Raw genomic sequence first — 14,776 nt, forward strand, 5'->3', positions numbered from 1 at the left:
AAATCAAAATCTGATTTTAAAATTTTACTATGAAACCAAACGCAACCACAATATCTCGTCCACTGCCTTATTTGCACAAACAGGCAGGAATATGAATCCTGTCATCGGAAGAATAGAATTAATCTCTTATGTCAATTCAACGAAACAAGGACTTTAGGAGCGCAGGACTGTCATTGCCAAGCAATTACTCTTGTGATCACCAGTACTAGAAAAAATGAATATATAAAATCCGCTATATGCAGGAAGGGAAAAAACGAATATATGTTCCTGGATGAACTTATCCAAGTTCGGTCAATTACATATAGATAAATCAATGAAATAACAGATCCATAGAGGTCCATGTTTGATTTCTATCGAACCAAAATATGAAAAGATGGATACAGAAAATGACTTGCATTTACAGAGATCAGCATCAAGGGTTCCGTACATCTTGGAAACCGAAGGTCTTTTCACTGCTGTAACACATATAGAGGAACCCATCTTCGTCCTTGAATGATTCGTATACTGATTCCATCAAACTCGCTGCATATCAAAGAGAGATGCGTAAATCTAGAAGGTTCATATATCATTACAGAAAAAAGTTCAATACTCTACTTCTCATGGCAGCTTCTACCTGTTTGTGGTAAAGTGTTTTTTACGAAAACAAAGAGCGCTTTTCCCGGAGCCAGACGGAGTCTGCCACTTAGGATATGTATAAATTGCCCCACAGACATGTCCCGTGGAACCAAGAATCTACCAGAAAGAAAATCAGAACGATCAATATATAAGACAAGGATAAACCTGGTAAATGCTACCAAGAATTTAATCTGTAACTGACATGCGTCACATCCTTACATAAAATTGCTGTTTAATTTATCTCTATCAGATTTTCCCACACCCCATCCACATCTATTCTTCATGCTTTTCTGATGCATTATCTTCATGCTCAAACACTACAATATGATAATATCTTTATACGTATTACATAAGTGCAGTTGCTTACTTCATTGCATCAAAATAGAGTACTGATAAATACACACACACACACACATCAAAGCAGCAGAGATGCAGGTCAAAATCATAGTACTCAGCTGCTATATATCAAAAGCAGCAAATCAACTATTCTAAATCAGGTCTATTACATGAAAATACTTGAATGCGAAAACAAGAATATCGCAGGCACAGAAAGTTATCAAACTATCAGATAACAAGGCAGTACACAAACACAGAGAGGAATCCTTCATTTCATAGCCTTTGACAGAACCAAATTCAGCACGTATCAAGGTAAGCCTTAAGGAAATGTATGAGAAAGCATTCGAGTCGATAAAAAGCAAGAAGAAGTTCCAGCAGTAGCTGATTCCGATACTTCTACAAGTAAGTGAGCATATGAAATATCACCGGTAATGTTCAAGTGTGATACTAGCATCAAGCTATATCACCCAATTCATAAGACCAGTGAAAAAATAAAGAAATTAACGCTCATAATGACTTGCACGTAGAAGTTAAGATAAATTGTTGCCAGTAAAACCAAACTTACTTCTTCTTCTCCAAGTAAGGCAGGTCTGTTCTCTCATATTTCTCCACTACAACCTGCAGTGAAACAGTACAAGAAGAACATCATCAACAGCTGATGATTGCGCGCATATTAACTACGACCAACTCCAGTCTCCATTAAATCAACGAGGAAAGCAAGATCCTTTTAAGCAGATAAAGCCTCGAACATCCACAACAACAAAGGCAGGCCCAGAAAGGGAAGCAATCAACGATCGATTCACACTATCAAATCATTCCCAGAATAAAATTTTCAGCTGAAAAAGAACCGTAGCAGAATTATGCATGAAGTTGGGACGAACTGATGGAAAACTGTCCAAGGGTACTTACGGGGACCCGATTGGGGTACGTGGCGATGATATCGCGCGACTCCTCCAACCTTTGCTCTGCGAGGAATTACGAGATGATCAATAACAACAGACAAGCTGACGCTACAGGGAGGAACAGAGAGAGAGGGGGGACGAACCGAACGTGAACTCGTCCTTGAACGACACGGGCCTCCCCATTGATGATGATGACGATCTGCTGCACTGCACCAACAGCAACAGGAACAGGAGAGAAGTGACGGTGTTGATTTGAGAACTGGCTGGACATTTATACGATTTACGGTGACCTAACAATAATATTTATTCCAAACCCTTAAACAAATTGCGGGGATAGCTCAGTTGGGAGAGCGTCAGACTGAAGATCTGAAGGTCGCGTGTTCGATCCACGCTCACCGCATATTCTCATCCTTTTTTTAAAAAAAAAGTTCTTGGTAATGGGCTTAGGCCCCATATTGATATCTGACCCAACCCAGGCCTATTTTTTAATCTGATCGGGCCCAGGCCCACACGACATTTGCAAAATGCACGTTTGCTGCGTAGGAGTACCATACTGAACAGAGACGGCGAGCTTCGACCTTCGAGTTCGAGTTCGACTCTGCCGTCGACCTCGGCTGACTGCGAAGTAAGCTGCTGAAGGAGAACGAGCAGACGGCGGACGCTGAAGAGGCCATGGCGGAAGTTGAGCAGCCGGCGGGCGAATGGCGGCTGCGGGGCGGCCAATACCTTGGCGAAATCTCCGCTCTCTGCTTCCTCCACCTGCCCTCTCACTCTCCTGTCTCCTCTCTCCCGCTCCTCCTCTCCGGTACTTCTCTCTCCATCTCTCTTCCATCAAAATCAGCTCCTTTGTAAGATTGCACTGTGAAAGTGGCACTTTTTTTATCCGATTGAAATTGAATGAGCTTAGCTGTCGTTTTCGCAGGCTCTGGCTCGCAGATGTTTGTGCACAGCATTGAGTCCGGCGAGTTGATTCGATCATTCCATGTGTTCGAAGGGATTCGTGTTCATGGAATCACTTGCAGCTCCTTTTGGTTCGCGGAAGGATCCCCAAGCTCTGCTTTGGTTTATAATGTTGCTGTTTACGGGGAAAGGAGAGTGAAGCTGTTCAATTTAACCATCCGAGAAGAGGACAGCTTGTGCGTGGAGCTGAGGTTGCTCCAGTCGCTGCCGAAGTTCGGTCACTGGGTCCTGGACGTTTGCTTCTTGAAGGTGAAAACTTTTCCGGCATGAATTCTTCTAAGAAGTCAAATTTGGCATCAATTATTTGTTTTGCTTTTTACTCGTTCTAATTTAAATATGGGAATAGGAAATGAATTGATTTCCCCCAAAAGGAGAACTGCTGGGTCCTCAGTAGTCATTCTGAGGTATTGTTCTGCAATGGTGAACATTTGGGTGTAGGGTGAAGATACGACTTCAGTTGACGATAGCGGCCTTGTTGCTGTAGGATGTAGTGACAATACCCTAAGTCTGTGGGACGCCACTAATTCGAGCATGATTCTCCAAGTTCATTCTTCTGGTTAGTTTATCCTCTGAACGTCTATTCAGTTTTTGCACTCGATTGCTTTCTGCTGTATATGGCGAGATTATGGTGGGAAGTTCCATGAGCAATGCGATCTTTGTTTCTATAGTTAATTTATTAGTTTTCTCTGTTATTTCATAAATGGAATGCAGAGAGTTCCCTTCTGTATTCAATGCGTCTGTGGGGTGACAATCTTGAAGATCTTCGAATTGCATCTGGAACAATCTATAATGAGGTGGCTAGACTCTCCCTGGGTATTATTTCCATTCTGCCCTTTATCCATCATTAAATTATGACTTACATATAAATAACTTGATATTCTTGATGAAAATCGGCAGTTTTCAGTCTTTGATTTGAGTACAGAATGCACTATCTTAAATCTAGTTGATGCAGCTTTCTACTCCGTTTGCTTCCTATTAGAGTTCTATTCTTTACTAATAGAATATATTGTAACTGCTCAGATCATTGTTTGGAGAGTGGTCGCTCGTCCTGATCCATGGTCTTTGACTAGTCCCACGGGAGAAAGTATTTCCAGATATGACCAGCACTATTTTCCACCTTATGAAGCTCTCCCCATGTGTAGACTTGTCGGACATGAAGGTTCAATTTTTCGAATAGCATGGTCCTCTGATGGGTCCAAATTGGTCTCTGTTTCTGATGATCGTAGGTTGATAGTGTCTAATTTGCAATCGTGTTATCATTTTGAATTTTGAGATTTTTTTCCCCATTTTTCCTAAAAGCAGGATTTTGTGAAGTGATTCTATTTTTACATGGTGCAGTGCGCGTATATGGCAAGTTCATTCTGAAGCGAACTGTTCTGATAATATTGGGCAAATCAGCTTTCTTTTTGGCCACAATGCTCGAGTTTGGGATTGTGTCATTTCTAAAAATGTAAGATTCAGATATATGCCATCCATTGTTCCTTTTTGCTGGATATAATGAAGAATGTCTCCCTTTCACCTTGGTTTAGTCTTTTTGATTTGCATCTTCAGAATGAGTAGCTAGTTTAACTGGTTTTGATCCGTGGTCAAGTTAACAATTTATACTTTATTTTAAGTGAACATACATTGTGTCATTAAGGACATATTTGGCATTTTCTTTTTGCTTCTATTGGATCTTTCTTTTTTTTATTCTAATTGCTGCTATGCGTTTGTTTTTCCCTTAGCTGATCATTACAGCCAGTGAAGATTGCTCCTGTCGTTTGTGGGGGCTTGATGGTAAACAGCTTAAGGTGATCAAGGAACACATGTGAGTTCCAAGAGACTCTTTTGGATCTTAGAAATATACCTTGTTTCCATTTTTCAATGAACTCCATTCGTGAGCATACTCTCTTTAATCATTTTCTATTTCAACTATCACATGCACTCATAACTGATGTATTTTGCAGTATTACCTTTTTTAATAGCTTTTTCGACTGGTAACCTTTTCTTATTGGGATTCGAGAATTAAGAAAAACAAGATATCACTTTTATTATGTTGTTATACTGGATCGAATGTCCCAAAAGATAATATGTCAATTCCTTGATTTGTACTCTTTGTTTTGCTTGACCTGATTATCACACCCTTATCCAACCTTAAAGCTGTATGATGTATCTTTTTGTGTATCTACCTATTTGGCTATTCAGAGGAAGGGGTATATGGAGATGCCTATTTGATCCAAACTCATCAGTCCTCATTACTGGTGGTTTTGACTCTGGAATTAAAGTGTATCAGCTGAATTCCCTTTTAGCTCAAGATCCACATCGGTGTTTTGGTGCACATGCAGTCTCAGACAGGACCGAGCTTTTTGCTGTTCGTATTCCCAATTCATCAGAAAGTTTGGGACTTATGGACAGGTAGAACAGCAAGAATGATACTTCTCATTTTGAGGATCATTTTTCAGTGTAATTATCCTCAAATTGTTAGTTCCTGACGTCTGGCTGTTCTGATTTGTTTCAGTAAAAGTGAATATGTGCGCGGCTTACGTTTTTCAAGTGAAGACACCCTTTATGTTGCAACAAATCGTGGTTATCTTTACCACACTAAATTGCCTAAATTTGGTGATGTGACATGGACCCAACTTGCTCATGTCAGTCCTGAGTTGCCTATTGTTTGCATTGATCTGTTGTCCCAGAGTCCATCTATCATTTCTGGTGGAAATGAGGATTGGCTTGCTACTGGCGATGGAAAAGGCCGTGCAACAGTTGTTAAAGTTCTGAATCATGCAGATTCTCCAAGAGTGGACTCCACTTTCTCTTGGTCAGCTGAGAAGGATCGACAGCTTCTTGGAATCTACTGGTGCAGATCCTTGGGACATAGGTAAGAAGCTCCCATGGAAATGTTGATTGCTGAGAATACATTTTGTCCCAGTGGTGCAACTTTTATTGATTGAGGTAGTAGTAAGATAATCAGATAGTGGTGCCCAGGTGCTTCTTGTCTCTTATTTTGTTGTACCGCTCAGACAAATGTAAACAATCATTAAGATCCGTCATACAGGTTCATCTTCACAGCTGACCCTACAGGAGTTATAAAGCTCTGGAGGTTGGATATTGCCGTGTCATTTGTTCCTTGTGATACTGGGGAAAGTACCCATGTATCTCTATTAGCAGAATTTGCATCTCATCTTGGAAATCGAATTATTTGTCTGGATGCATCACCTCAGGAAGAGGTATGTTATGATCTGACCCACCATTTTCCCTGATACCCATGCCACCTTGCTTATTATTATAATTTTGTAGGTGCTAATTTGTGGAGATCTTCGAGGAAACTTGGTCATGTTTCCTCTCTTAAAGGACCAGTTACTGAACGTATCTGTGGCATCACAAGCAACGATATCTCCAATGAACCATTTCAAAGGAGCCCATGGGATATCAACAGTGTCTAGTATTACAGTTTCTGGATGTAGTCCAAATCACATAGAGATATGCTCGGTATGCCCTGAAGCAAATTGTTTTAACATTAAAAATGTTCACGCTTAAAAACTGAATTGTCTGAAGTAATGAATAGATGCTGGTCTAGCCATAAGAAGAAATCATCATTGACTTAAGAGTGGCAACCATATTATGCTCATTGGTTCTCTTTTGGTGACCTGTGTATCATCCACACATGAAATCCTCCATTATAGCTACCGATGGATAGATGATCTCTTCTTTCTCTCTCTTTGTCTCCCTGTAACTTCAGACCGGAGCTGATGGGTGTATGTGCCATCTGGAGTATGACAGAAATCTACAAATTGTAAAATTTGTAGGGATGAAACAAGTGAAAGAACTGAGCTTGATTGAATCTGTTTCTGTGGATAAAAATCTTGGGAGCAGCGAGTATGCAGCTGGATTTGCATCTACAGATTTCATAATATGGAACTTAGCGACTGAGACTAAGGTTTCCTTGTCATCCTCTTTTCTGTTTCAGAAAGAATGCTGTGTTGCGTGGTTTTAGATGTCATCGAGGTTTCAATTGCAACAGGTTCTGCAAGTCCCATGTGGTGGATGGAGGCGACCGCATTCTTACTACTTTGGTGATGTTCCTGATACGAAGAACTGCTTTGCTTATGTCAAGGTTCTTCTCTTGCCTCTCGGCTCATCCAAGAGAACTGGAAAGAGAGAAGATAATGTTGTTCTTATCATCACTTCCTTTCAATTGCAGGATGAGATTATTCATATTCATCGACTTTGGAAATCGGAAAGTGGGGAGAGTATACTCCCTCGGAATCTGCACCTGCAATTCCATGGGAGAGAACTGCATTCCTTGTGCTTCATGCGTCAAAATCCCCAAGTTGAAGCAAACGAGAGATCCAGTTGGCTTGTGACTGGTTGTGAGGATGGAACAGTGAGACTGACTCGGTAATTTCTCTGTACTTTGTCCATGAAACTTTATCTTCATTTTCATCCTATTTTTAAATATCACCTGCTAATAGTGAATTGCATAAGTATAGGTATGATCCATTTGTAGAGAACTGGTCCTCATCCAAATTACTTGGCGAGCATGTTGGTGGATCGGCTGTTAGATCAATATGCTGCGTGTCGAGGACTCACAGAGTCAACACATTGGCGGGTGGCTACAAAGAGAATCTGACCAAGAATGTAGAAGCTTTCACAGAGGCTGGAGATGATCCAGTTTTGCTTATTTCAGTCGGTGCTAAACGAGTTCTAACTTCTTGGCTGCTGAGAAAATGGAATCCACGTGAAGAGGAATCACTTGTTGATCATCAACAACAGAAGAAGACTGATAATGGCTCAGCTGGATCTTCTTCAATGTCATTCCAATGGCTGTCCACTGATATGCCAGTCAGGAACTCAGTGCCACCCAAAAAATCAGAAAAAATTGATAGATTTGTCAAGGGAAGGAAAAATGGGAGTACTGAAAATGTGGATGCTAAAGTGAAACTGCCTACGGAAGGAAGTCTTGGGGATAAATATGAAGATGACTGGAGATATCTTGCAGTCACCGCTTTTCTTGTAAAATATACTGGTTCTAGGTGATTGCTTGTTATTAGAGTTATTTTTGTTTTATCAAATAATCCCATGCCTAATTTTTACTGAGGTTTTTTTCCTTTCAGGTTAACAGTCTGCTTCACTGCTGTTGCTTGTTCAGATGCCACTCTCACACTCAGAGCTCTTGTCTTGCCCTATTGTTTGTGGTAACATCAAGGAATCATCTGAAAGTCTTATTTTATCGCCAATTCATTATTGATGCCTCATGTTTCCTCTTGTCAATTCACAGGTTTGATGTTGCTATGTTGGTCCCTCTGTCCTCGCCAGTCTTATCTCTTCAACACGCCATTGTTCCTGCGGCCTCCCTTCCAGGACGTTAGTTTTGAACACATACTTCTTCTTTCTCATGTTGGTACTTTCCTGCCTTTAGTTGTTAACTTTTGTCTATAATCTTGACATTCAGAGAAAACGCCGATGAGGAATTTATACGTTGTCATTAGTGGAGCTACAGATGGAAGTATTGCCTTTTGGGATCTGACTGGAAGCATTGAAGCTTTTATGGATAGGCTCTCTACTCTCCATTTGGAAAATCTGATTGACTGCCAAAAACGCCCTCGAACAGGGCGGGGAAGCCAGGGAGGAAGATGGTGGAGATCTCTGAATTCTCGATTTCCCAAGAAAGCACCCAGAAAAGATTCTGAGACTGCCAAATCTCAAGAAGCAGCTAATGGAAATGTGTTGGATGATGCTTCTTGTCGTTCATCTTTATTTGATGATTCCAGTTGCTGTACATCTGAAGCAAGTAAAGCTGAATCCCCCAAGTTGGAAAAGAAATCAGCAGATAATTCCGTTGTTGAGATCTCTGAAATAAGTCCATTGTACATTCTCAACAGCGTTCATCAATCTGGCGTTAATTGTCTGCATGTGTCGGAGGCAAAACATGGTCAATGTTCTGATGGTGGTTCCATGTACTGTATTGTAAGTGGGGGGGATGACCAAGCACTTCATTGCCTTACATTTGAGGTCTTACCTCAATCTTCAACCCCAGATCCAGAGATTTCAACCGTTAAATATGAATATTCGCATGATTTTCTTCCTCATGGAAAGCATTGTGTGATCAAATTAATCTGTCGGGACAATATTGCCTCGGGCCACAGCTCTGCTGTAAAAGGTAGAGATCACTTGAGATCATTTTTCATTTCCTTCTGGTTTAGCCTTGAGAGTCTTCCTCCCTGCAATAACCCGGTGTTTGATTTATCTTTTCTTTCTTCCTGAAGGTGTTTGGACTGATGGCACTTGGGTGCTTTCTACTGGTCTCGATCAGCGCGTTCGATGCTGGATCCTCAGTGAAACTGGTAAAGTAACAGAGCATTCTCATCTGATCATTAGTGTTCCAGAGCCTGAAGCTTTGGATGTGAGAGCTTGTGGTCGGTAAGTGAGGATTCATCTATATATGGCTTACTAGCTTTTTGCCGGTGTGATGCACAGGTTATTTGTTAGAGCCACTATTTTTAGAGGGATTTTTAAAAATTTTGATATCAGAATTGAAACATTCCTTACGATATATATAGTGTTAAATTGAAACCATTCAAATATGGGAGCTTATCTAGTCCCCAGGCGGGACCAGTCCAGGATTCTCAAATGCACATAGTTGACTGCAAAAATCAACATAGTAGACTGAACTTTGGTTCCAGACGATATTTAAACATGCTTATTGCACATCAATAGATTTTTCTTTTAGTTACTAATTATGTCGAAATATTTTCTATAAAGATATATAATTTTAGGAAATTGTTTTTTTTTAAATAAAGAATTTTGTGATTACATTTCTTAAATACAGAATGTGCATGTATATTAAAATTATTAAGTATTTAATAATTGATGTGCATTTACTAATTTAATTCTGATTGTATTTACATATATAATTGTTTATTTGGACATTTACTTTTATGACCTTATACTATATAAAAAATTACCTTTCTAACCCTATTTATCGTGGAGATACAACTTTAAATGTGTGTGTATATATATATACATGCTATCCTTGTGAAAATACAAACAAGAACTGTTCTGTGATTGCAGTTGGATTCTAATATTGTTTTACTCGTGGATTAATCTTTATGCAGGGACAGGTATCAGATAGCAGTAGCTGGGAGAGGGATGCAAATGATTGACTTCTCGGCCGAGATGCAGAAAACAGAATGAAGGTTTTGTCTCAACTCCAATTCTTTTTCAGTCTCATTCGATTTTGAAGGAGAACCCTTTGTTATCTTCCATCAGATGTTTCCCCGACTGAGATTGAAACTGTATACTGAATAGCAAATGTCGGACTATATCTTGTAAGAGTTGAACAAAACCAGTTCATATTAAGAGTTTCTCATTTTATCAGCTTCGAAAATTTGCCCTTCGACTTGGGGCATAATAGCTGATCACACTTGTACACAAGATATATGGGGATATACGCATGCTTCGTAGGAAGTTACTAGACTTGCAAATGAATCCGGTACTCTCAGCATTAATGTCTTTTACTTCCCGGGGACAAAGTTGGTGGCATAAGCCCAAGCATTGTTGTTCACAGGGTCTGCCAAATGATCGGCAAGGTTCTCGAGGGGTCCTTTGCCGGTAACAATAGCCTGTACGAAGAAACCGAACATGGAGAACATGGCAAGCCTCCCATTTTTGATCTCTTTAACCTTAAGCTCTGCAAAAGCCTCAGGATCATCAGCGAGGCCTAAGGGGTCGAAGCTCCCACCAGGGTACAGTGGGTCAGTGACCTCCCCGAGGGGCCCTCCTGCAATACGGTAGCCCTCCACGGCTCCCATGAGAATGACCTGGGTGGCCCAGATAGCGAGGATGCTCTGGGCGTGGATCAGGCTGGGGTTCCCGAGGTAGTCGAGCCCCCCCTCGCTGAAGATTTGAGCTCCAGCCTTGAACCACACAGCCTCACCGAACTTAACCCCGTTCCGTGCAAGGAGCTCGGGGAAGACGCACCCCAGGGCTCCCAACATGGCCCACCTACAATGGATGACCTCGAGCTCTCTATTCTTCGCAAAGGTCTCGGGGTCCGCCGACAGACCAGCAGTGTCCCACCCGTAGTCACCAGGGAACTCTCCGGTGAGGTAGGATGGGGGCTCGCCGGAGAAGGGGCCAAGGTACTTGACTCTATCGGGGCCATACCACGGGCTTCCAGAGGAAGCAGCAGGCTTTCTGGCCGTCTTCCTCATCGAGACCCTTCCGTTGCAGTGGACACCGGGAGAGAGCTCCCTCGGCGCATTGACTGGGACGGCCTTTCCGGTGAATGTTGAGGAGACGGCCATGGTTGCCATGCTTTGTTTTCTTCTTCTAGGGAGGGAATGGGCTTTTGCTGTGATGGTGGCGTATGGGGTGCAGTGTTCTGAGGGTTTATATAATGTGTGGTTGGCCCCACAATATTATCCATGTGGATCGCGAGCTCTTCCCTGATTGGCTGCCCATATCCATTGCAAGGATTCAGCAAATTTCCCACAGACCATCCTAGCCAATCGGAGCAGCCCGTTCAAGATGTTCTTCAAAATAATTGTTGGATTGCCCCTGAAATATCTGGTATTTCAAAAGAAGTCCTCTCGACTTTCCTTTTCTCTCTCTCTCTCTCTCTCTCTCTTCTTTTTTTTTAATAAATATGTTGATGCATAATAAATGACAGACCAAATATATTTGCAGCATCAATCCTTCTCAGGCAATAACCACTTATGTACAGATCTACCTACATCCCTAGATCTGTATCGTGAATATGTTTTGTCATTCAATATGCATGATGAGACCCGATTTCATGGAGAGGATAGGGGATGCAGATCTGGGTTATCAATGATTTCACATGTTCGCTACTCCCCGTAACACCGTCCATATAAATATTGTTTCTCAGTCAAGCAGAAGACACAATGTGAATATTCAGATCATAAATTTATACATATATATGTGTAATATTCAAATAGAAATCCGGGTCCCCAGTTAAGATGTATTTAATTATGGGGAAGAAGTGGGGTGTCGCTTATAGCTATGACGACTTCTTTTTTTTCTGGAACTTATAGCTATTAATAATGAATATATAAAGGGAGAAGCAATCAATTCACATCTAGATTATGTCAAAATAATATTAGCTTATATATGTGTGTGTATATATTATGCGTATGCATGGTCTAGTTTAGGCGGACGGGTCTAAAATATATCCGAATATCCAAAGGTAAAAGTCGGATCTAATAATTGTTATTACAATGCGTATAAGGTGGACGTGGTTGTATGTTATGTTAGTACTTTTAACTAATTTTTTATCATATGATAGAGTGAGATCTTTACATATCTTTACCAAAAATAATGATACATATGTAACAATTCATTGATTTCATTTAAGCTTTTGACTGTCAGTTGCTTGACAGATCTAAAATATCCATCGAATTATAAATACCTGAACCTTTGGCTGCTCCAATCCAAGGTTTTTCTGTAAACGATTGGCCCCCACTTATTATTCCATCCACGAGATTTTTCTGTATATGACTCGCACAGTTATGAGCAAGACATGAATGAGACACACCCAGGACAAACAAACAACAGGGCAGCTCGCACGTTCATGTTGCGCCGTGTTACGGAACAACATACATCTAATTGAAAATTAATCGAAGCAATGAACATCAATTTCACTGTTTCGCCTGGTTTCCAACGGTCCCTTGGGAGTAAAACAAATGAGATCTCTGATGTTATTGAATTGAGAAAAGGACGGAGTCGAGTGCAGTGGAGCGAAATAGGATTTTGTATTCCACAACCGAGCTAACACCTGAATGAATAATCCTCTCCATCGGATATTTGAGGTGAATCACGTTATTAATTTTATAAAAATTTTGAATTGTAGAATCTGGATAAATATGGCAGTGGAGGAATGTTCGTACGATTGTGTACGTTCTCTTTTAATACCCTTACCATGATAGAGAGAGTTGGAGAATTGAATTGATCTGGTGCCTCTGTCAGTGTATGTTCGTGCGATGTCCAATTGCCGAAGATCATCGGTTCAGGCACTGCACAGTGTTTTTCACGTGCGGATTTGGTTCCAAGTCTCCTCAGAATTATTATTTTTTTTACTTTTCATAACTCAATCGTTCCTAACCGGCCTTTTATTTATTTTATTCTTTTATAAGAAAAGCTCATAAACTTATATCAATATTTGATTTGGGACGAAGGAATTTATGATATTTGGATCATTGAATGCTATGGCTTGTAAGTGCTTAAAATCCATACAGGCCCGTAGAATATAACAAACTGGACTTACCTCGACGATCTTATAGCTTTCTTAGCATGAGCTGCGAACCGTAATTTTTACAAAAAAGAAATGCACATACAATCGCTTATTATATCTACTACTACATATATTGGAAAAGGAGTGAATGGTGTAATATTCACTTTCTTACATTGCCCATAGAAAAAATAACAATTAATTTTGAGCCATTAGATTAATGGTGTATTAATAAATTTACACGTTATCTCTAACCACCCACCAATATCTTTTTTTTTCACAATTCTATCAACGTAAAGTCATACCATGATATCTTCAAACTCCTATTTGCTACTAAATAAATTATGAAGAACCTATCGCTATATCATCAGTAAACCTTTAATTAAATAATCATGTTGTTCATTGGTATGCGGCCAAATGTTAGAGTTTAGAGCTCTTATAAGAAAATGAAATTTAGTGCAGTGAAATTTGCCCTTAATCTACAAATTAGGAGATTCTCTATTCAACCTTGTCAGAAAATTTCCGTGCCCTTTATTTTGATTTCTTAATTTTCTATTAGGAAGAAAAATGGATAAAAAGCTTGGGTGGTATAAAATCGTTTATGGGCATGACACTCTAGTACAAAACCTTTCTTTTGTAACAATTGAGTACAAAACTTTCTAAAATGTTACAATCATGTACATTCCGTCAATTTGACACTACGGCCGTTAGTAGTTTCCAACGAGGCATCCGACGTGTCTTATGAGTGTCTGACATGGCACATAATGCTATAAAAAATTCATTTCTTAAATTTTAATTAATAATAAAATCAAATAAAACATTCAAAAATTAAAATTAAAATTAAATAAAAGACTATCTCTTTCCTCTCTCTCTCCTATCTCTCTCTCGTGTCTCTCCTATCTCTTTCCTCTCTCTCGTCTCTCTCCTATGAGGATTTGAGGAGGAAGGACGGCGCGACAAGAGGTTCGGAGAGAGGTTTGAAGAGATGACGACTCGTCGGGAGATATAGTCGCTCGGCGGGGGGCTCCTCGCCTCGATCCAGTCAAGATCAAGTTTGAGCAGCGAAGAAGAAGAGGGGAGATAGAGAGGAGAAGAAGAGTGGAGAGAGAGGGGGGACTCGGGTCTGAGTAGCAGAGAGGGGAAGGCTCCGACAATGGCTCTGGTGAAGATTTCGATGAGAGTTGCCACAATATAGGGTCTGGGCAAGGAGAGGAGAGAGGTGGGTAAGGAAGAGGAGGAGGAGAGAGAGTTTTTTTAATTCCATTTTGTTTTAATTAAAATCTTTAAAAACGCTTTTTTATTGTATCGTTTTAGTCATATTGGATGTTCTTTTAACATGCTATCTATCACGTCAGAAACCATTCACGGCATTGGAGTAAAATTAACGAAATGTAGTTGATTGTAATAGTTACAAAAAATTTGTACTCAATTATTACGAAAAAAAGTTTTATACCAAAGTGTTATATCCGTACAAGATTTTGTACTAGACAAGCTTTTTGCCCAAGAAAAGTACTGAGAAGCAACTTGTAATTTGTAAATAGATAAGGAAAAGGGAAAACGGAAAAATGGGAAAAGGAAAAGGGATGAATTGCCTCAGCTCCAGGCCTCCAACTACCACTCTCCACTCCCCAGCCGCAGGACGCCACGGCGCTTATCCGTTGCCACGTCAATTACTCAAGCGGGGACATTTCTCTGTCCGACCGCGACTCTTCCCTTCGTCAGCTCGGAGCTGAGC

General features: G+C 40.4%; 3 protein-coding genes and 1 non-coding gene across 6 annotated transcripts; 2 read left to right on the forward strand and 2 right to left on the reverse strand.

The window, feature by feature from the left end:
- Positions 1-206: 206 nt before the first annotated feature.
- Positions 207-2,137, reverse strand: LOC116195715 (autophagy-related protein 8i-like). The gene is made up of 5 exons (XM_031525027.1): positions 1,997-2,137; positions 1,861-1,916; positions 1,517-1,569; positions 614-732; positions 207-522 (listed from the first exon to the last, which is right to left on the reverse strand). Exons 1-5 carry the CDS (start codon positions 2,034-2,036, stop codon positions 413-415), a joined length of 378 nt encoding a protein of 125 aa, XP_031380887.1. The 5' UTR covers positions 2,037-2,137; the 3' UTR covers positions 207-412.
- Positions 2,138-2,180: 43 nt separating this feature from the next.
- On the forward strand, positions 2,181-2,253 carry TRNAF-GAA. Its single transcript has one exon. It is a non-coding gene; the product is annotated as a tRNA-Phe (tRNA).
- A 165-nt stretch (positions 2,254-2,418) lies between these two features.
- On the forward strand, positions 2,419-10,169 carry LOC116195643. 3 transcript variants are annotated; one of them, XM_031524932.1, is made up of 20 exons: positions 2,419-2,658; positions 2,776-3,062; positions 3,252-3,369; positions 3,525-3,607; positions 3,834-4,039; positions 4,152-4,263; positions 4,538-4,620; positions 4,998-5,207; positions 5,311-5,670; positions 5,848-6,019; positions 6,090-6,281; positions 6,532-6,729; positions 6,814-6,906; positions 6,994-7,190; positions 7,283-7,825; positions 7,907-7,987; positions 8,071-8,156; positions 8,245-8,952; positions 9,059-9,212; positions 9,908-10,169. In XM_031524932.1, the coding sequence occupies exons 1-20, from the start codon at positions 2,526-2,528 to the stop codon at positions 9,984-9,986; spliced, it is 4,095 nt and encodes a 1,364-aa protein (XP_031380792.1). In that variant the 5' UTR covers positions 2,419-2,525; the 3' UTR covers positions 9,987-10,169. The 3 variants fall into 3 exon arrangements, with proteins under 3 accessions (XP_031380792.1, XP_031380793.1, XP_031380794.1); XM_031524933.1 differs by lacking the exons at positions 2,419-2,658; positions 2,776-3,062 and adding an exon at positions 3,189-3,217 and having other exon boundaries at positions 3,298-3,369; XM_031524934.1 differs by lacking the exons at positions 2,419-2,658; positions 2,776-3,062 and having other exon boundaries at positions 3,317-3,369; positions 3,525-3,626.
- Positions 10,170-10,249: 80 nt separating this feature from the next.
- LOC116195644 (chlorophyll a-b binding protein of LHCII type 1-like) lies at positions 10,250-11,151 on the reverse strand. The gene has a single exon (XM_031524935.1). The coding sequence runs from the start codon at positions 11,105-11,107 to the stop codon at positions 10,307-10,309; it is 801 nt and encodes a 266-aa protein (XP_031380795.1). The 5' UTR covers positions 11,108-11,151; the 3' UTR covers positions 10,250-10,306.
- Positions 11,152-14,776: the final 3,625 nt, after the last annotated feature.

The sequence above is a fragment of the Punica granatum genome, chromosome 2, assembly GCF_007655135.1.
Source record: "Punica granatum isolate Tunisia-2019 chromosome 2, ASM765513v2, whole genome shotgun sequence".
NCBI classification, from domain to species: Eukaryota; Viridiplantae; Streptophyta; class Magnoliopsida; order Myrtales; family Lythraceae; genus Punica; species Punica granatum.

Coding starts and splice junctions, on each gene's coding strand:
- LOC116195643 (XM_031524932.1), top strand. CDS start 2,526: ATGGCGGAAGTTGAGCAGCCGGCGGGCGAATGGCGGCTGCGGGGCGGC. Junction 6,020..6,089: donor ATGCATCACCTCAGGAAGAG/GTATGTTATGAT, acceptor ATAATTTTGTAG/GTGCTAATTTGTGGAGATCT. Junction 8,953..9,058: donor CCACAGCTCTGCTGTAAAAG/GTAGAGATCACT, acceptor TTCTTCCTGAAG/GTGTTTGGACTGATGGCACT.
- LOC116195644 (XM_031524935.1), bottom strand. CDS start 11,107: ATGGCAACCATGGCCGTCTCCTCAACATTCACCGGAAAGGCCGTCCCA.
- LOC116195715 (XM_031525027.1), bottom strand. CDS start 2,036: ATGGGGAGGCCCGTGTCGTTCAAGGACGAGTTCACGTTCG. Junction 1,917..1,996: donor CAAGGACGAGTTCACGTTCG/GTTCGTCCCCCC, acceptor AATTCCTCGCAG/AGCAAAGGTTGGAGGAGTCG. Junction 733..1,516: donor CCTTACTTGGAGAAGAAGAA/GTAAGTTTGGTT, acceptor TCTTTCTGGTAG/ATTCTTGGTTCCACGGGACA.